The sequence below is a fragment of the Canis lupus genome, chromosome 21, assembly GCF_048164855.1.
Source record: "Canis lupus baileyi chromosome 21, mCanLup2.hap1, whole genome shotgun sequence".
In the NCBI taxonomy this organism is placed as follows: Eukaryota; Metazoa; Chordata; class Mammalia; order Carnivora; family Canidae; genus Canis; species Canis lupus.
Window position 1 is genome coordinate 49,174,287 of NC_132858.1, and position 17,963 is coordinate 49,192,249.

General features: G+C 41.2%; 1 protein-coding gene across 1 annotated transcript; it reads right to left on the reverse strand.

Moving 5' to 3' along the window:
* Window positions 1-16,579: 16,579 nt before the first annotated feature.
* DPRX (divergent-paired related homeobox) lies at window positions 16,580-17,674 on the reverse strand. Its single transcript, XM_072791799.1, has one exon. The coding sequence runs from the start codon at window positions 17,672-17,674 to the stop codon at window positions 17,120-17,122; it is 555 nt and encodes a 184-aa protein (XP_072647900.1). The 3' UTR covers window positions 16,580-17,119.
* Between the last annotated feature and the right edge of the window lie 289 nt (window positions 17,675-17,963).

The following is a 17,963-nucleotide window of genomic DNA, read 5'->3' on the forward strand; positions in this document are numbered from 1 at the left end:
TAGAGTTTATTTTCATGGGTTATTTAAGACAGTAGTAAACAAAGAAGCAGTTCTTAATTGGCTATTACCCCAGGACTCAGTACAAAGGGAGCAGAGAGTCTTCCCTGCAACAGGTATATCTGCATACTTTAAAAGCTGCTGCCTAAGGGTATAGCTTCCAATTAGGCTGAATCTAGTTGCTGACTGAGACTCTCCCCTTTGAGACAAGACAGTCTTTAGACATTTTCAACTACTAGGAGCCACTCAGAATAAAGTAGGTTGTTTGGACAATCACAAAGGCTTGAGAGACAACCAAGAACTAAAGCAGGGTTAAACAGTAAGTTTTATCTTCTACAAAAGACACTCCAGTTAGGCTGTGAGAAGTGGTATTTTATCTAATGCATAGAAACCAACACCAAGAATCAAGGAAAATAAAGGAAGAGAGAAATAGGTTCTTCAAGAAAGAAAAAGTTTAAACTTCAGAAAAAGGCCTAAATGAAACAGAGATAAGTGATTTATCTGATAAAGAGTTCAAGGTAACAGATGTAGAGTTGTTCACCAAGCTCAGAAGAACAATACATGAACAAAGTGAGAATTTCAACAAAGATAAAAAATATAAGAAAGTACTGAACAGTCACAAAGCTGAACAATACAATAATTGAAATGAAAAAAATACAATAGAGTGGTTCAACAGCAGACGAAATGAAGTAGAAGAAAGGATAAGTGAACTCAAAGAAAGGACAGTGGAACTTACCCAATAAGAACAGCAAAAAGAAAAAAAGGAATGAAAAAAAAAGTGCAGATATCTAAAGAAACTTATGGAACAAACATCAAGTAGACCAACACTCACAATGCAGGGGTCCCAGACAGAAAAGAGAGAGAGAAAGGGACATAAAACTTATTTGAAAAATTAATGGCAAAAACAAGCAAACAAAATCTGATTGAAAATGGGCAGGGATCTGAATAAATATTTTTCATCAGGGAAATGCAAATCAAAACCACAATGAGATATCACTTCACACTTGTTAGATTGGCTATTATCAAAAAGACAAGAAATAACCCTGTTAGCCAGGATGTGGAGAAGAGGAAATCCTTGTGCACTACTGTTGATAGGAATTGGTGCAATCACTATGGAAAATAGTATGGAGGTTCCTCAAAAAATTAAAAACAGAACTACCATATAGATGATCCAACAACTTCATTTCTGGGTATTTATCTGAAGGAAATAAAAATACTAACACACAAACATATCTGCACCCCCATATTTATTGCAGCATTATTTACAATAGCCTAGATGGAAAAACAACCTAAGTGTCCATCTATGGATAAACAGATAGAGAAAATGCAGAATATGTATACAATTGAGTATTATTCAGCCACAAAAAAAAAAAAAAAAGAAAGAAATCCTGTTATTTGTGACAACATGGATGAATCTTGAGGGCATTATGCTAAGTGAAAGAAGTCAGACAGAAAGACAAATACCTATAATCTCACTTATACGTGGAATCTAAAACAAAACAAAACAGAACAAGCTCAAACATACAGAAAAACAGATTGGTGGTTGTTAGAGGTACAGAGTGAAGGGTGGGAAGGTGAAATGGGTGAAGGGGGGAAAAAGGAACAAATTTCTAGTTACAAAATAAGTAAGTCCTGAGGATATAGTGTTCAGCATAATGACTATTATTAATAATACTGTATTGCATATTTGAAAGTTATTAAGAGAGTAGATCTCAAAAGTTCCCATCAGGAGAAAAAAATTGTAACTGTGTGGTGATGGATGATAGATATATTGTGGTGATCATTTTGCAGTGTATACAAATATCAAATCATTATGTTGTACACCTGAGACACATACAATGTTATATGTCCATTATATCTCAATTAAAATAAAAAAATAGGTAGAGCTAACAAAACATGTACAGGGCATCTACGCTGAAAACTACACAGTGCTGGTGACAGAAAACAAAGACCTAAAGAAATGAGAGCGATAGCATGGTCATGGATTGGAATACAACATAGTCAAGGAGCCAAATATCCTTAAATTGACAGTTTTAATGCAATTTCTACCAAAATGTTTGTAAATGTAGACTGTAATATTCTAAACTTTATGTGAAAAGGCAAAGGAACTACAACATATAAAATTTTTTGAAAAAAATAATAGAGTGGAAGGAATCACTTACCCATTTTCAAGGCTTACTGTACAGCTACAGTAATCAAGCCTGCTTGGTATTATCAGAGGGATGGAATCATTGATTAATGAACTAGAGCAGAGAACTCAGAAATAGATCCATACGAATATGCCCAGCTGATTTTTTAAAAAGGTGGTAAAAACAATTAAATAGAGGAAAACTAGCCTTTCAATAAATATTACTGGATTAAATTGGACAGCCATAAGACAAATGAAACAAACAAGAAAAAAAACCCTTGACCTCTTACATCTTATACAAAAATTTATTCAAAATGTCATAGAATAAAATGTGAAATATAACACTTTAAAAAAAATAAGAGAAAAATTTTAGGATCTAGGGCTAGATGAAAAGTTCACAGACTTGACACCAGAAACATGATCCATAAAAGGGAAAGTTGATGAATTGCACTTCAAGATTAAATCTTTCATTCTGTAAAAGACCTCTTTAAGACAAAAAGAAAAACTACATGGTGGGAGAAAATATTTGCCAACCACATATCTGACAAAGGATTAGAACATATCAAGAAGTCTCCAACTCAGCAGTAAAAATTAAAGCAACATTTTAAATTATTACAACATCTATAAAAAGAGATGAAGAGATATTTCACCAAAAAAGATACACAGATTGCAAAAAAAAACAAAAAACAAAAAACAAAAAAAAACAACCAAACAAAAAACCAAACATGAAAAAAATGTTCATTCTACATCTTTAGCGATTAAAGTAATACAAATGAAAACCACAATCAGATGTCACAATATGCTTTTCAAAATGGCTAAAATAAAAAATAGTGATACTACCAATTTGATGCAGGAGTGGAGAAACCAGATCATTCAGATACTGCTGGTGGGAATGTCCAATGGAGCGGTCACTCTGGGAAACAGTTTGGCAGTTAAAAGACTACTTGTAAGCACTGTTGCCAGTGCATTCCTGGGCATTTATCCCAGAGAAATGAAAGCCTATGTTCACACAGTATTCATAATCGTCAAAAACTGAAAACTACCCAGATGTGCTTCAGTGGATGGGTGCTAAAGACTGGTAAATCTGCGCCTTGGAGTACTATCCAATATACGGACTATGGACAAATCCCCACAGAATTACACCAAATGAAAGGAAGCCCATTCCAAAAGATAATATACTTAAAATTTCATTTACATAACATTCTTGAAATGACAAAATTATAGAGATGGAGGAGAGAGGATGAGAAGGAAGCAGCCTGGCTCTAGAAGGGCCACATGAGAGACATTGGTGATAATGGAACTTCTCTGTCTCTTAGATAGTGTCAAGTTGAATATCCCAGCTACGATGTTGTACTAGACCTTAGCGAGACGTTACCATAGGCGCAAACCAAGTAGAGCACATGTGGATCTCTGAATTATTTCTTATGATTGGATGTGCATCTACAAGTATCTCAAAGTTAAAAGTTCAATGAAAGAAAATGAACAAAAATATACACAAGCGTCCCTCAGTTCCAGACCCTTACTGGTCCCTTACTGGTTCAGTTCCAGACCACCACAGTAAGGCGAATATCACAACAAAGTGTGTCAAATAATCTTTTTGTTTCCCACAGCATGTGCAAGTCTATTAAGTATGGGATAGCATTATGTCTAAACAATGCACACCCCTCCATTTAAAAATACTTTATTGTGGGGCATCTGTGTGGCTCAGTCAGTTAGGCGCCCCACTCTTAATTTCATCTCAGGCTAATGACATGATTTCAGGTTGTGAGATCGAGCCCCACGCCAGGCTCTGCACTGGACATGGAGCCTGCTAAAGATTCTCATTTGCCTTCTCCCTATATTCTCCCTCCCCTGCTCACAAGCGCTCTCTCGCTCTCTCTCTCTCTCAAAAAACAACAACTTCAACAACACCTTTATTGCTAAAAACTGTTAACCATCACCTGAGCTTTCAATGAGTGATAATCTTTTGGCTGGTGGAGAATCTTGCTTGATGTTGAGGGCTTCTGACTGCTCAGAATGGTGGTTGCTGAAGGTTGGGGTGTCTGTGGCAATTTTCTTAAAAGAAGACAACAATGAAGTTAGCTTCATCAATTGACTTCCTTTCACAATCTCTCTATAGCAGACATCACTGTTTGATAGCATTTTACTCACAGTAGAACTTGTTTCAAAATCGGAGTCAATTCTTTCAAACTCCTGCCGTGTTGTCAACTAGGTTTATATAATATTCTAAACCCTTTGTTGTCACTTCAACAATCTTTACAACATCTTCACCAGGAGTAGACCTTATCCAAGAAACAGTTTGAAGTTTTGTCATGATGTTGCAGCAATTCAAATATAATATAATAATGATGAAAAAGCTTGAAATACTGTAAGAAATACCAAAATGTAGCACAGAAACATGAAGTGAACAAATGTTGTTGGAAAAATGGTACTGATAAATTGGCTCCATGCAGGGTTGCCATAAACCTTCAATTTTTTAAAAATGCAATATCTAGGGGGCCTGGGTGGCTCAGTTGGCTAAGCGTCCCTCTCTTAATTTCAGCTCAGGTCATGATCTCAGGGTCCTAGAAATAAGCCTCACATCAGGCTCCACCCTCAGTGAGGAATCTGCTTGAGGATTCTCTCCTTCTCCCTCTGCCTCTCCCTCTGCTAGTGCTCTCTCTCTCTCTCTAAAATAAATATTCTTTTTTTAAAAAATGCAATATCTGGAAGGCACCATAAAGCAAAGCATGGTGAAATGAGGTATGCCTAAATAAATAAAGTCTTTAATAAAAATAAAGAAATAAATAAAATGAATAAAAGAGAAACAAACAAAAATACATTAGGGGATAAAAGAAGGCTAAAAGCTTATCTATCTCACAGGTAACTAGAAAGCAATGTCAAAAGTCTAAAACTTAAGAAATATCAGTATAAATATATTATAAGGGTAATTATCAGTATAAAGTCATATTATTTAGAAATATGAACAGCTTCAGAATAATACGGATCAAAAGTGGTTGTTTCTGAAGGGTAGGCCTTGGGAGAGAGGAAGGTAGGGAAGAAGGTCCATTTCATTCTAAGCTCCTCCTCCATGTAGTTTTTTAAACAATATATGCGTTGCCTGACTGATTTTTGGAATTAAGCTAGTTCACGGCTTTCTTTGAAGCATATAATTATTATGCATGTGAAGGTCATTATGTCACCACTCATCTTTATCAATAAATGCCTGGATTCAAGGAACCTTTTCCTTGCCCCTTTTTACCATGGATCAGATCCTTTGCCAGGTCAGAAGTGGAAACAAAGGGAAAAGTTCAGCTTACTTTCTTTCTCCACATTCTGCTGACTTCTGTTCAACTCCTTTGTTATTCTTTTTTTTTTTTTTTTTTTAGATTTTATTTACTTGTTCACAAGAGACACACAGAGAGAGGCAGACACACAGGCAGAAGGAGAAGCAGGCTCCCTGCAGGGAGCCCTATGTGGGACTCAATCCCGGGACTCCAGGATCACGCCCTGGGCCCCTGGGCCGAAGGCAGGCGCTAAACCGCTGAGCCCCCCAGGCGTCCCTCCTTTGTGGTTCTTCTTCCCGGAGTGTTCACAAGCATTCTCTCCCTCCTCCCTGCTCCACCCTCCTCCCTTCTTGAGGCGTAAGAATGAAATCCCACATTCATTAAGTCCCTCAAGCTTCAACCTCTTCATCCTTCTCCAGCAGACATCTCTCCTTGAAGAGTCCAAAGTCTTCCTCATAATGAACATCTTAGCATATAATTTAAAATTAGCAGAGCAGATTCAATATTGGGTTACATTATGACTTTTTCATTATAAATCTCCTTTTTACTACCCAAATATTTGTTCCCTTCAGTCAGACCACAAACCCAGAGACCAGTAGAATTCCAGACACTTAAAGAGATGTCAGATCTGAGGATAACACTGCTCTGGATATGGGAAGGAGCTGCCCTGAGGCAGAAGCCACTGCCAATTCACACTTGACAGATAGAATTCAATGTTTCGAGAACCCACAATCGAAGGGATTGTTATACTTTTATAACGTGTCATAAAAGTAAACTGATCTGAAAAAAAGCAAACGCAGAAGGGACAAACAGGACTGGGGGCTTTATTCACGAGCAATACCATGAGACAGGTAAAGGGGGATCAATGGTTGTGCAGATCAAGTCAAGTAAGAGAGTCCGTTGGGCCTGACATTTGGTTCTCCAGAAAGCTGCACACCAGGATGAAGGAGGCAGCAGCTCCCAAGGTTCGGTACCACAGATTCCTCAAAACCCGTGTTCCAATTCCAGGCTTAGTAAACAATCCCTTGAAAACAAGGTTGGTTCCTCAGGTACATTCACACTGAGAAGGGGGCATGGATTCCACCGGGAAAACACTGTTTTTATGGTTTACAAATTTGGGCTTCGAATGAATCACTTCCCTTCAATTGTACTATCTCTGAGTGAAGTGATAAGTGGAGGATATGAGCTGTGGCATGAGCGCCCCCCAGACCCTGGACCGGCAAGATGCCACATCCCTAAGGCTATGACCCATTGTCATCCTCCACGCATCCCTGTACAACGCTTGCGCTGAGATGATTTCCTCATCTGGAGGAGAGGGAGATGTTAAAATCAAGATGATGCATTGTGCGGGCAGGGCAAGTCCAAATTCATACCCTTTGGATCACCTTGTTAGAGCAGAACAACCATCTCTTTACAACTCCTTTGGTTGAGTTCAGAGGCTGTACATCTGGTTTGGGCCAACTTTAGCTCATTTGCATTCTGTCGTTCAAAGACCACATCTGTGAACTTGAAATCTCTCACCGAATGCTACTTCCAGCTCTGGCTCCTGCTGGATACAACGATCCTCCTATTAAGAGCTGATGTTTTAATGGTGAAAAAAGCAGGCATCGAGTGTTCAACAAATCTGTTCTTTGGCACTTAACTGAGCCTTTATTAAACGTAATGTGAACAAGGGTAATGTGAAGTGCAGGAAACACAGGGGACAGAGAAGACTCCTGTCAGATGCCATGCTTTCCTCCTAATAGGGCACTTAATTGTTTGTGTGCCATAGAGGTCTAGCTTGCCAAGAAGATAAGAGCACGTGAATCCAGTCTTGTAAAGCCAGCAGGGAGGGCGTAAGGAATCATATGCAAGGGAACCTAAGATACTTTCTTCAAAACATTTGCCACCAAATACCACTTTCTCAATTTTGGAAACAAAAATGTTAAACTGTCCAGTGTTTGCCATGACTTGATCTTAGCCTTGCAAGTGGCTTGTCTGTACATGTGCTTATGTTCATGTGAATGTGGGTGTTGGTATGTGTGTGGGTTGGTAGGATCTAATTCTTCTCCTTGATGACTTGCTGTTCTAGTCATATTCTCATCCATTTCTTTCCTCACATCCAATTTTGTACTTACCACAGATCTGTGCGATATGAAAGTCGTTCCTGTTGATCGAAAGGGAAAATTTTAATTTTAGAGCATTAAGTGTCATTCACATTGGTGATTAAGAGATTCGTAGGTCCTTGTTCATCAGACTTCAAAAAATCAGAGATATTCAAATTTCTGGACTATTAAAAAATAAGATTAATTTCTATTTATAATGAAATTATCTCTTCTGTAGTAAGTATTTTGAGCCTAATGATCATGTATTCATTATTTTGGTAGTTTTTTACCAAACGTTGGAATGGGTCTCTTCAAAATGCTTGGAGCTATCTATATCATTTACTTAATACATGACACAAACATGTTCTCAACAGGTATGAATTGTATTCCCTTATGACAGCACAAAGGAAGGAGGGAGATTTGGCTGCTCTTTGCTCCAGAGCCCAAAGGAGTGGACCACTGAGGTATATGTTTGCAAATACACATGGCCTTTTCTGGTATACATATGGTTTTCATTTGCTTGGAATAATTTTGTAGCCCAATAAAAAAAGAACCTATGTTTTTATATAAGGAAGTTAACTGGCTGTTGTTGGACCAAAAGAAGATTCTTCTTTGTTTTTTACTCAGTTATGTTAAGGGCATTATAGCAATAACGTCCAGCACTCTGCTGGAGTGACGGCAATGAGTATTGACTTGATTTAGTATCTTTTATTATTCATCATCTAAAATACCAAATGCTGACACTCACATATGGCCTCGTGGCATATGGAAAAGAAGGAACCATTTTATAAAAAGCAGTAGGTCTTCTACCATGAAATGTGCCCAAGGCACCACCTTGCCTTAACCAACACTTCAAAAAGAAAAGGCAAGTGGTCAGCGTTGTTTCCATGCACAAACTACCATAAACACTAATCGGATGGATGCTTGTTTCAGGGTTTCGGTTCTAGGATACCTCCCAAATGGATAAACTTAGTAATAATTTGAGTAAGGGCAGCCTGCAGGTCCAGCAGAAATCAGCACAGATGAGCAGTGACAGCTTCACAACTTACAAGGTGACACAGTCCTTAGGAGCCCACGACTCACAACCGCAGGTGGAACAGGTGCTCCTCAAGGTCCTAACAAACAAACAAGTATCATTAGAACTATTTCTTAGGGGGCACCTGGGTGGATCAGTCAGTTAAGCATCTGCCTTCAGCTCAGGTCATGATTCTGGGGTCCTGAGATCGAGCTCTGTGTTGGTTGGGGGGAGGGGTCCTTGCTCAGCAAGGAGCCTGCTTCTCCCTCCCCTCTACCTGTTGCTCACCCTGCTTGCACTCTCTTGCTCTCTCTCTCTCTCTCTCAAATAAATAAAAAAAGTTTTTTTTTTTTTAAAGAGGTATTTCTTGGAGCACCTAGGTGGCTTAGTCAGTTAAGCATCCAACTCTTTTTTTTTTTTTTTAAGAATCCAACTCTTGATTTCAGCTCAGGTCATGATCTCATGGTCATGAGATTGAGTCCTATGACTGGCTCCCTCCTCAGTATAGAATCTGCTTGAGATTCTCTCTCACTCTCTGCCCCTCCCTCCACTCATGATTAGATAGATTAGATAGATAGATAGATAGATAGATAGATAGATAGATAGATGATAAAATATTTTTAAAAAGGAAGTATTAGGCGGTGCCTGGATGGCTCAGTGATTGAGCGTTTGCCTTCAGCTCAGGGTATGATCCTGGGGTCCTGAGATCAAGCCCTGAGTCAGCTTCCCTGTTCAGCAGGGAGTCTATGTCTCCTCCTTCTGCCTCTCCCCCCTGCTTGTGTGCTCTCTCTCTCTGTCAAATAAATAAATAAAATCTTTTTTAAAAAAGGAAGCAGTTCTTAATTCATGAGCTCCAAGTATAACCCAGAACTTGGAATTCAAAACCCACATGATCCATGTGTTTAAAGGGCTTGTCTTATTTATGCTCAATCAGACATCATCTTTACAGATGTTTCATTTGAGATATAAAAATTGACATTCAATAGAAAGCAGACATATCAAGAATTAACCAGAGTGACCTAATAACAAAGAGGTGCTATTCTGTAGACCATGTGCACCCGTCTTACTTAGAGGATCACAACGATGGTGAGCTCCTCTTCACCATCCATTTCAGGAGTGTTGTGAGTAAGAAAGGAGACAATAGATCCTAACACCCTTGGAAAAGAACATCCTACTTCCATGAAATACCAGCTACTGGCACTTTGTGTGCGCCAGACACTCTTCATATTGCCTCTCATCTGCCCAACGATACTGTAAAGGAGCTGCTAGTCCCATTTTAGAGGAATACATGGAGGCTCCTAGAGGGTAAGAGATTTGCCACACTACATAAACTAGAAAACAGAGGCTTGGGATTCGGCCTGAAGCTGACTGTATAGTGTCCCATTCTCTGTGAGCTTGATTCTTCCCTTTGACCCTGAGGAAGGGGGGGAAGGGACCACCCCACCTTTCACAGATGGTCTTCTGAGATCACTTTCCTTTTTGTTTCCTACTAAGTCCCTTGTGGCAAAAGAATGGCTCAGTGGAGCTGAGTGAGGGCAGGCATGGGGAAGAGGGAGAATGGAGAGAATTTTCTGCCTTGGAACTTAGGTACTGATTTGCAGTGTTTGTGGTGTTTCTCTCATTGAAGCATTCGCCAGCAGTCCCCCGCAAGTTCATAGGCTCCGGTCTTCTGGCCTTTTGTGAGGTTTCCTTCCAGCACAATCCACTTGGATGACAGTTTTGGGTTTCTGGTATTGTCATGTACTTATTTCCTGCACAATCCACTGAAATGCCAGGATTTATCAGAAACGGTCTCGTTAACCACAAAGCCCACTGGGCTTTGTGTTTCCGTGTTTATTCCAAGGTTGTTGTGATCATACTGCTTCTTCTCCATTGGAAGGTTCGCTCAATGAGAGGCCAAATTATCGATTCTGCATTCACGCGGCCTCCTCAGAGTGCTGCCTGACACACAGAGGGGACTCACTGCTTATTTTTTAATTAATGACTAGATAAATGATTTTATCCTGGTGATTAGCCCAGAGAAAGCAGGAGCCATACTGCTAAGTTCCATAAAAGGATAATCATTTGGGATAGGCTCCTAGTAAGAAAGAGCCCGGGTGCTCTATTTCTCATTCCGGAGACGCGGCCCCTGTAAGTCAGCAGGTGGTTCTGCTCGTTATAGTCACTCAGGGTCTCAGGCTGAAGAGCAACTGCCTTCCCTTCTCCAGAACTCCTGTTTGGAGGGCCTGGGACCCATAATGAATACTGTGGTCTAGGAGCAAAGCACATCACACTCACAGGTCACCAGCCAGAACTAGTCACATGGTCCTACTCAATCCCAAAGGGCCAGGATGTACAGCCTTCCCATGGGCCTGCGGGGCACAGAGTTGGGAATATTGGATTATGTGAAATGGTATCACCAAAAATAAATGTAACAGTAACTCCCTAGGCATCAAAGTGCAATGTGGCAATGCAGGACACTATATGCAAGGAAATGGCATGAGGCAGACATGTAAGAGTGTCCGACTAACTGTGTCATCCCAGCATTCTCTGTCTGCTGTGCAAAGGCAATGCTTGTCTTGGGGCCACAGCCCCACCATAGGGCACAGAAACCGATACTCAGGAAGAACATGAAAAGTTTTTGAACATAAACAAGTGAATTCTGCAGATGGAGTAAAAACACAGCAAGGTTGGCCATTGCTTCTACGTGGAGTGATGCGGTCTCATGGAAGGACTGGGATTTCTGCGTAAGCCACATCAGAGAGCTCATTTTCCCTTTCCCTGGAGTCAAAAACTGTGGCTTCTCAGAGTCACACACACAAGGCTGCAGAAACTCAATAAACTGGACAACAATAGGCTGTGATCTCAAGCCCTGGGACTCCCGCCAAGTGAAAACCACTCTCTCACCCTGGAAGCTGCTGTGCCTCGTCAGATGGAGGCTCGGATCAGGTGCCCCCTCCCTCGGTCTGTCTCCAGCTTGGAGGTGCTGTGATCCTCTGATCCTGGGTTTGGCTCTAGCACTGAGTTGTATTATATTGCTGAGGTCATTGTTTATCCTATCGCGTGCTTGGAGCAGCCTCGTTTCATAAATGAAGGATCTAAGAACAAGAAAGTTCATCAAAAGTCCAATCTTTCTGATGAGGACAGGACAGTAGACAAGGTTCAGAAAGTTACCCTGAGGTCAGCTCAGAAGACTGACAAGCATCCTCTCTCCGCGGCACATGACCACATGGAAGGCGCTCATGAGGAGCATCACAGATGTGCCTGGGGGATGGCATCACACGTGACACTTGATCACAAAGCCACGCAGGAATTTCAAGTTCAGCTTCCTGAAAATTGCTTCTAAAGGTTTAAAAGGAGAGAGACTAGGAATCCATGCAGCAAAGTCAGTTCCAGCTCGGGTGGAAAGCTCCCTCTGCTGGCCCAGAGAGCCTTACTCGCAGCGTTGGCAGCAAGCTGTGTCCACCCGGTGACCCCCATCTAAGTGCATGTGGTCACTGGATGGCAAGTGCATGCTGGGTTACCAATACGGGTGGTGGTTCAGAAAGAGAAGCCAAAGAAGAAAGGAACCAAGTGGCCTTTGGGCAGGGAAGAAAATGCTGCAGATGTAGCCTGAGCTGCTTCTACAAAATATCTTAAAAAAAAAAAAAAGACATGATATGGTATTTTCACAGATTGGACACTCAACTTACCCAACTCGTCTCTACCATCCTATGATTCACTCCAGCGGAAGTGTTTTGTGCGCATGTTATGTTCTGAAATCATGCTCTTAGTTCTCATACCATTTTCTTAACTGGTTTCTTATAGTAAATAGGAACCCAAACTAAAGTTCATTTCAGGAATCTGTCAGCCTTATGGACAGTGTTTATTTGGAATGAACTCCCTCTCCATGGTAAAGATAGTGATCCTGGCTCGGAGCTCCAGCAACGTCCAAAGCCCTGGGAGGAAACCAATCTGTTTTGTGCTTGAACAGGAGGCTTGCATCACCTGAACTGCTGTTTCAGGGGACGGGCAACACATGCCACATGCACACACCACATACATGCGAGCCTGCACACACATCACACATACTCACACTTCACACACACACGCACACAATCAAGCGCTTTTGCATTTTCCAAAGTTTTAAAGTCAGCATATTCGAATTACAAATTAGAATTCAGTTTGGTGATTACTGCACACCCTGCTCTTGCCCGAAGATTTTGCAAGATTGTCATTCCTGAATAACTCATCTCCTAAGAGGTCGGTCTAACCTCAGAAATGACTTGTGGGGGTGGGAGGGTGCCAGAAATCACTCGGGTCTATTGAGACCAGTTTTGCAAGGTGGTAGCAAAGGTGAATAAATGACTTGGGTGAGAATTTTCCAAGTTCCAGACATGTGTCTCACGCTATTGCCTGCCCTACTTTATTCCTAATGCCTGAAATGCAGATTTAAGCTTCGCTTTTTTGGCCTAAAACCATGTAGCCATCTGAAGAATTTTTTTTCTATTTTAAGTAGTGACGTCATTCGTGCCTCAAAGTTTGGGGCACAAAGAAACAGCTCAAGGGTTTGTTAAAAATAAGAGCCTGACCCCAAGTCTTAGCTGATGCCGAGGAATCTCAATTTCATAAGTACCCTAGAGGAACCAGTTACGAGTGACCCATGGACTGGATGTAGTTAAATACAAAGGCTTAGTACAAGAGACTAAAACCATGAGACTCTCTCTTAAGAGAAAAAGAGGAGGGAAAGGGAAAAATGGGCCTGAAGATATTGAGCATCTAATGTAAAGAGAGGTTGGGGGAGGGGTGACAACACCAAGTGGGAGATTTCTGAAAAGGAGAGTCTTGAAATGGCCTTGGACCACCTTATAGTCTTGCGGAGCAAGGACGCGGTGTTCTGTTAGTAATGACTAGCGGTGGCTCTTCCTTAGCATGGGCTGAAGCACTGTGCTAGGAGTCAGCCAGTAAGCTAAGTTCCTGATCACTGAGTCCTGCGGAGCTGTGAATCCTGCCTTCTCACAGATAGAAAACCAAGGTTGAGTATCTCACCTGGAGTTAAGTAGTGTTGCTCTGGGAAAAAGCCTGTACCCTCTAACTGCTCAGATGACCAGGAATGGAGACATTACAATTTCTCCACTGCTTTTGCCACCAAACTATTTCTGAATAGCAAACCAGATTTTAGACCCCAGAACAATATTGTTTGAATGCAGGACATCCTTCAAGGATCATCTCTAATCCTCTCCCTTCAAATTTGAAGAATCTGAGGCTCTGATGGGGTAAGAGACACAACACAAAGCAGTATACCTCATCTGATGCACCACCTCTACCTACCCTTTATGGGGCTGTGCCAACAGCCAATCTTGATTCTAGAAAAGAAATCAAAATGCACATAGCTGGAAGACACACATTTTCACAATTTCAGTGAGGAATAGGTACGTGTTTGTGTGTATATAATTCCACAATTACATTAATTTGTTTAACTGGAGAATATTCATATATTGACATTTTCATTATATTGTTTAGTTTTTCCACTGAATACATTTGCTAATTTTGGTAATAAAAACCAGTTCGACAGTTAGAAGCTTACAGAATCTATAAAATAGATATGGGTCAATTATAATAAAACAACAATTCCATTCTAAGCCAAATGGATCAAATCTTACTCTGAATTTTTCATGAGCAATATATAGCCCTGTCCGCAAGACTGAAGTTTCAAAGTGGAAGGCCTTCCTTTGCACTGGTAGGTTAGGAAATATTCTGAAAAGCACTTACAGTCAACACTGAAGAGTCTATTATGAAACACATCGGCTTCATAATTGCTATTTAAAATTGCTTCACTGTTTTGATCTTTGAATGGTGAAACTCACCCAGATGTTTCTAAAAGAAGAGAGCAGAACATAAATTGCAAAAGTGTTGAAATACTTTATTGATCAAAATACTCCATCTGGGGATCCCTGGGTGGCTCAGCGGTTTAGCGCCTGCCTTCGGCCCACGGTGTGATCCTGGAGTCTCGGGATCAAGTCCCACATTGAGCTCCCTGCACGGAGCCTGCTTCTCCCTCTGCCCATGTCTCTGCTTCTCTGTGTGTGTGTGTCTCTCATGAATAAATAAATTAAAAAATATATATACTCCATCTGATTTTTCTCTTTTGTATGGAAACCTTGGACTCCTAATTTAGAGAAAGCTTGCCTTAACTTATCCTTTCCTAAACTCATCTGCCTTCCTATTGGTTATCCTAAAACTTTTTTGCTGTTTCTTCAATAACTTTGCATTTGAAGTTTTGCGGGTGGGGTGGGGGTGGGGGTGGGGTTGGGGAGAAGGGAGGTATGATGTCTTCAAGGAGAGTGCCTAAGACAGAGAGCATTAATCAGAGCTTTGTTTTGGCATTTAAAAATCAATATTCAAGTTGTTAAAGTCACCAATTCAAAACATTTAGGTCTTCTTTACAATTTCAAGTTCAACCTATCCATGTTATTCACTATGTAGGTCTAAAGTGTTTTAACAATCACCTTTTTTTTTTTTTTTTTTTTTTTTTAAAAAAAAAGATTTTATTAATTCATGAGAGAAAGGCAGAGACATAGGTAGAGGGAAAAGCAGGCTCCTTGTGGGGAGCCTGATGTGGGACTTGACCCCAGGACCATACCCTGAGCCAAAGGCAGATGCTCAACCACTGAGCCACCCAGGTGCTCTAGAGTTCTTCACTCTGACCAAGAATTAGTTTTTAACCTGTGGTTCTGTATGGATCCAACTCTCCATCAGCTGTCATTTTATTTGATGATTGCTGAGGTCCCCCAAGCAGAAGTAACTCTTTGCTGATGGTGGGAGTAGCAGACTTAGGCAATAACACCCTAATCACCTAATTAATTACGGGCACCCTATGTGATTGGCTGTGGGGACACATTTGGCTTTTTCTGGTTCATTCTAGGTGAAAGTGAGGATGGGGCAAACATTAGGGAAGTTCTCCATCGTTGACGTGGTCCTGGAGAGTTGGGGCTGTTTTGAACTGACTGCTACAGAGGTTATGGGTCAGAGTTCTCACCTATGTTCTGGCTCCTGTCCATTTGCATGTCCAGTCTGTCAGGCTATACTAGAGTTTCTCAACTTGGCACCATTGATGCTTTGGGCTGGATAACTCTTTGTAGTGGGGGGACTGACCTGAGAATTATGAGATGCTCAGCATCCATTTGGATACATGCCAGCAGCACCCTCCTCTCCCCAGTGCCACAACCAAAAATGCCTCCTGGTGCTGCCAGATGTCACCAGATGTGCAAAACCCACCCCTGCTTGAGAACCACTGTTACACCAGTACTCCTTATGTTAACAGCGGACTGCTTACAATATGCATGAATTTCATTTAGAACATGTAAGTGATGGAAGCCACACAGAAGGGTTCCTGCAGAATGGCCATTCAGAAATTTCACATGATTGAATCAAAGTCAAAGCAGCAGTGGTTCCTTCTAGGCTGCGGGGCGGGGGTGTCCTAGATGTCTTAGGAGAGCATACGGTGTAAAAACATGCCACAGGATGAGACACATGGCACATGCCGGAATGGTTGTCTCTGGCGGGGAAGAGGAGAGGGAGAGAAACTAATCCTCCTAAAGCTATACCCTGGGAGCATGCCAGTTGTTTCTTCAGGGGCGAGTTGGTGGGGAGCACACACTGAGAAAAAGGTTGGGAAGTGGGGAGTGGTTGAATTCTGGCTCACCATAGGGCACACAGGTTCTGAAGCTCAGGGTGGACTAGAGATGCCAGGAACTCAGCACTGCAGCCAGGCAGCTGGGGGATACACAGGATACCTGTGTGGGACGAGTATGCCACCTCCCGGGCATCTCCCTGCATGTAAGCACCAAGGCCAGCTCTGATGTATAACAAGTACATAGCCCGGCAGCCTCAGTCCCACGTTCCTGACAAAGCCCATGGTTAACTGATGACCTTTGACTCATTCAGATGCTACCAGCACAAGGAGACGGGGGTTTGGAAGGAAGCAGAAGGGCTTCTTTGGAAGGGCTTGGGGTATTTCCATTGTCATTAATAGAGAGGGAGCTGGAAAAAAAAGGAAAGAAAAATTGGAGGATTGGGGGAATGGAGATATTTGAGTGAGCAAGACGTAAAATGATGGTTGGAGGTGACAAAAAGTTGAAAAATAAGCCAACTGCCACTTACTGACATTGACTATGTCTTTTTAGCTGAACAATGAAGAGAAAACATGAAGACAAAGAAGCAGGGGAAAAATATCCTTAGTAGTCCCTTTTTATAGATATAACTGAATTAAAAAATATGATTAAAATCTTTCTCTGGCTTTTCTGAGATACATTTGTCAGACAACATTGTGCAAGTGTGAGGTATACAGTGTGTTGTTTTGATATATTATATATTGCCGAATTACCGTCATGGCATTGGCTGACGCCTCCATCCTGTCACATCATTGGTTTTTTGTGGTGTATTACGGTTCCATGTCTTTGGATAAATGTACACATCCAGGTGACTGCCATCGTAATTACGACAAAACATCCCCATCTCAACAAATTTGTTTAGCACCTCTTCCACTCAATTCCACTTTTGTGTTGTTTCTTTCACGGAGCATGTTTTTGAAATGCATCCATGCTCTAGATCTTGTATTTGTCTCTTGTGTGGGAATTATTGCAAATCATTACAGTATAGGACTTTTTCATTAGTTTCTTTGTGGAGATGAAGAACCAAAAGAATCAGTAGTGAAGCCTGTGGAAAGAATAGGAGATTCCATAATGGGACAAAGGGAGTAGATGTTAGGATCTTGGCAGCAGCCAAAATGGACTATATTGTGGCCAACAGAATGGTCTGCAAGAGCCTTAAAATTGGAGCATATGCTGAGTTGGAAGGAAGGTATCGGATGATCCGTGTAAACCAGGGAAGCAGGGCAGACACCATGAGGGGATCCTGTAGGTGCATCTGTATTTCTCTTGGAATAGCTGGTCTTGACCTCCATCGCAGATAATTGCTGTTTTGCTTTCTTGAGTTTTGCTCTGTGGTTCTTGAACCAAACCTGCAGGACTGTGGGATGGATCTCCAGTTTTGAGGCCATTTCTCTCTGAAGGCTGGGATTGGGATATGGGTTCTTACTGAACAAGCATTCCAAATCTGCCAATTGTTTTTCAGTGAACATTGTTCGTTTCCTTTGTGAATGCTTCTGGTGCTTTCCTTTAGAAAGGTCTGTGCCTGATGTCCCGAGATCTAGACGTGTTCCCATGCTCTGTCTGGAGCTCTTGTATCAAGAACAATCACCTTTTTTTAAAATTATTGAAGTATAAACAGAAAACGCTGTTAGTTTCAGGTGTACAATAATTGCTGAACTTATTCAACAATTTTATGTATTACTAATTGCTCACCACAATAAGTACAGTCACCACCTGTCACCACATAACAGTATTGCAATATTATTGTCTATATTCCCTATGCTGTGCTCTTCATCTCCTTGACTTATTTATTAGACATTTGTACTCTTAATCCCCTTTATCTGTTTTATCCATCCCCACTCA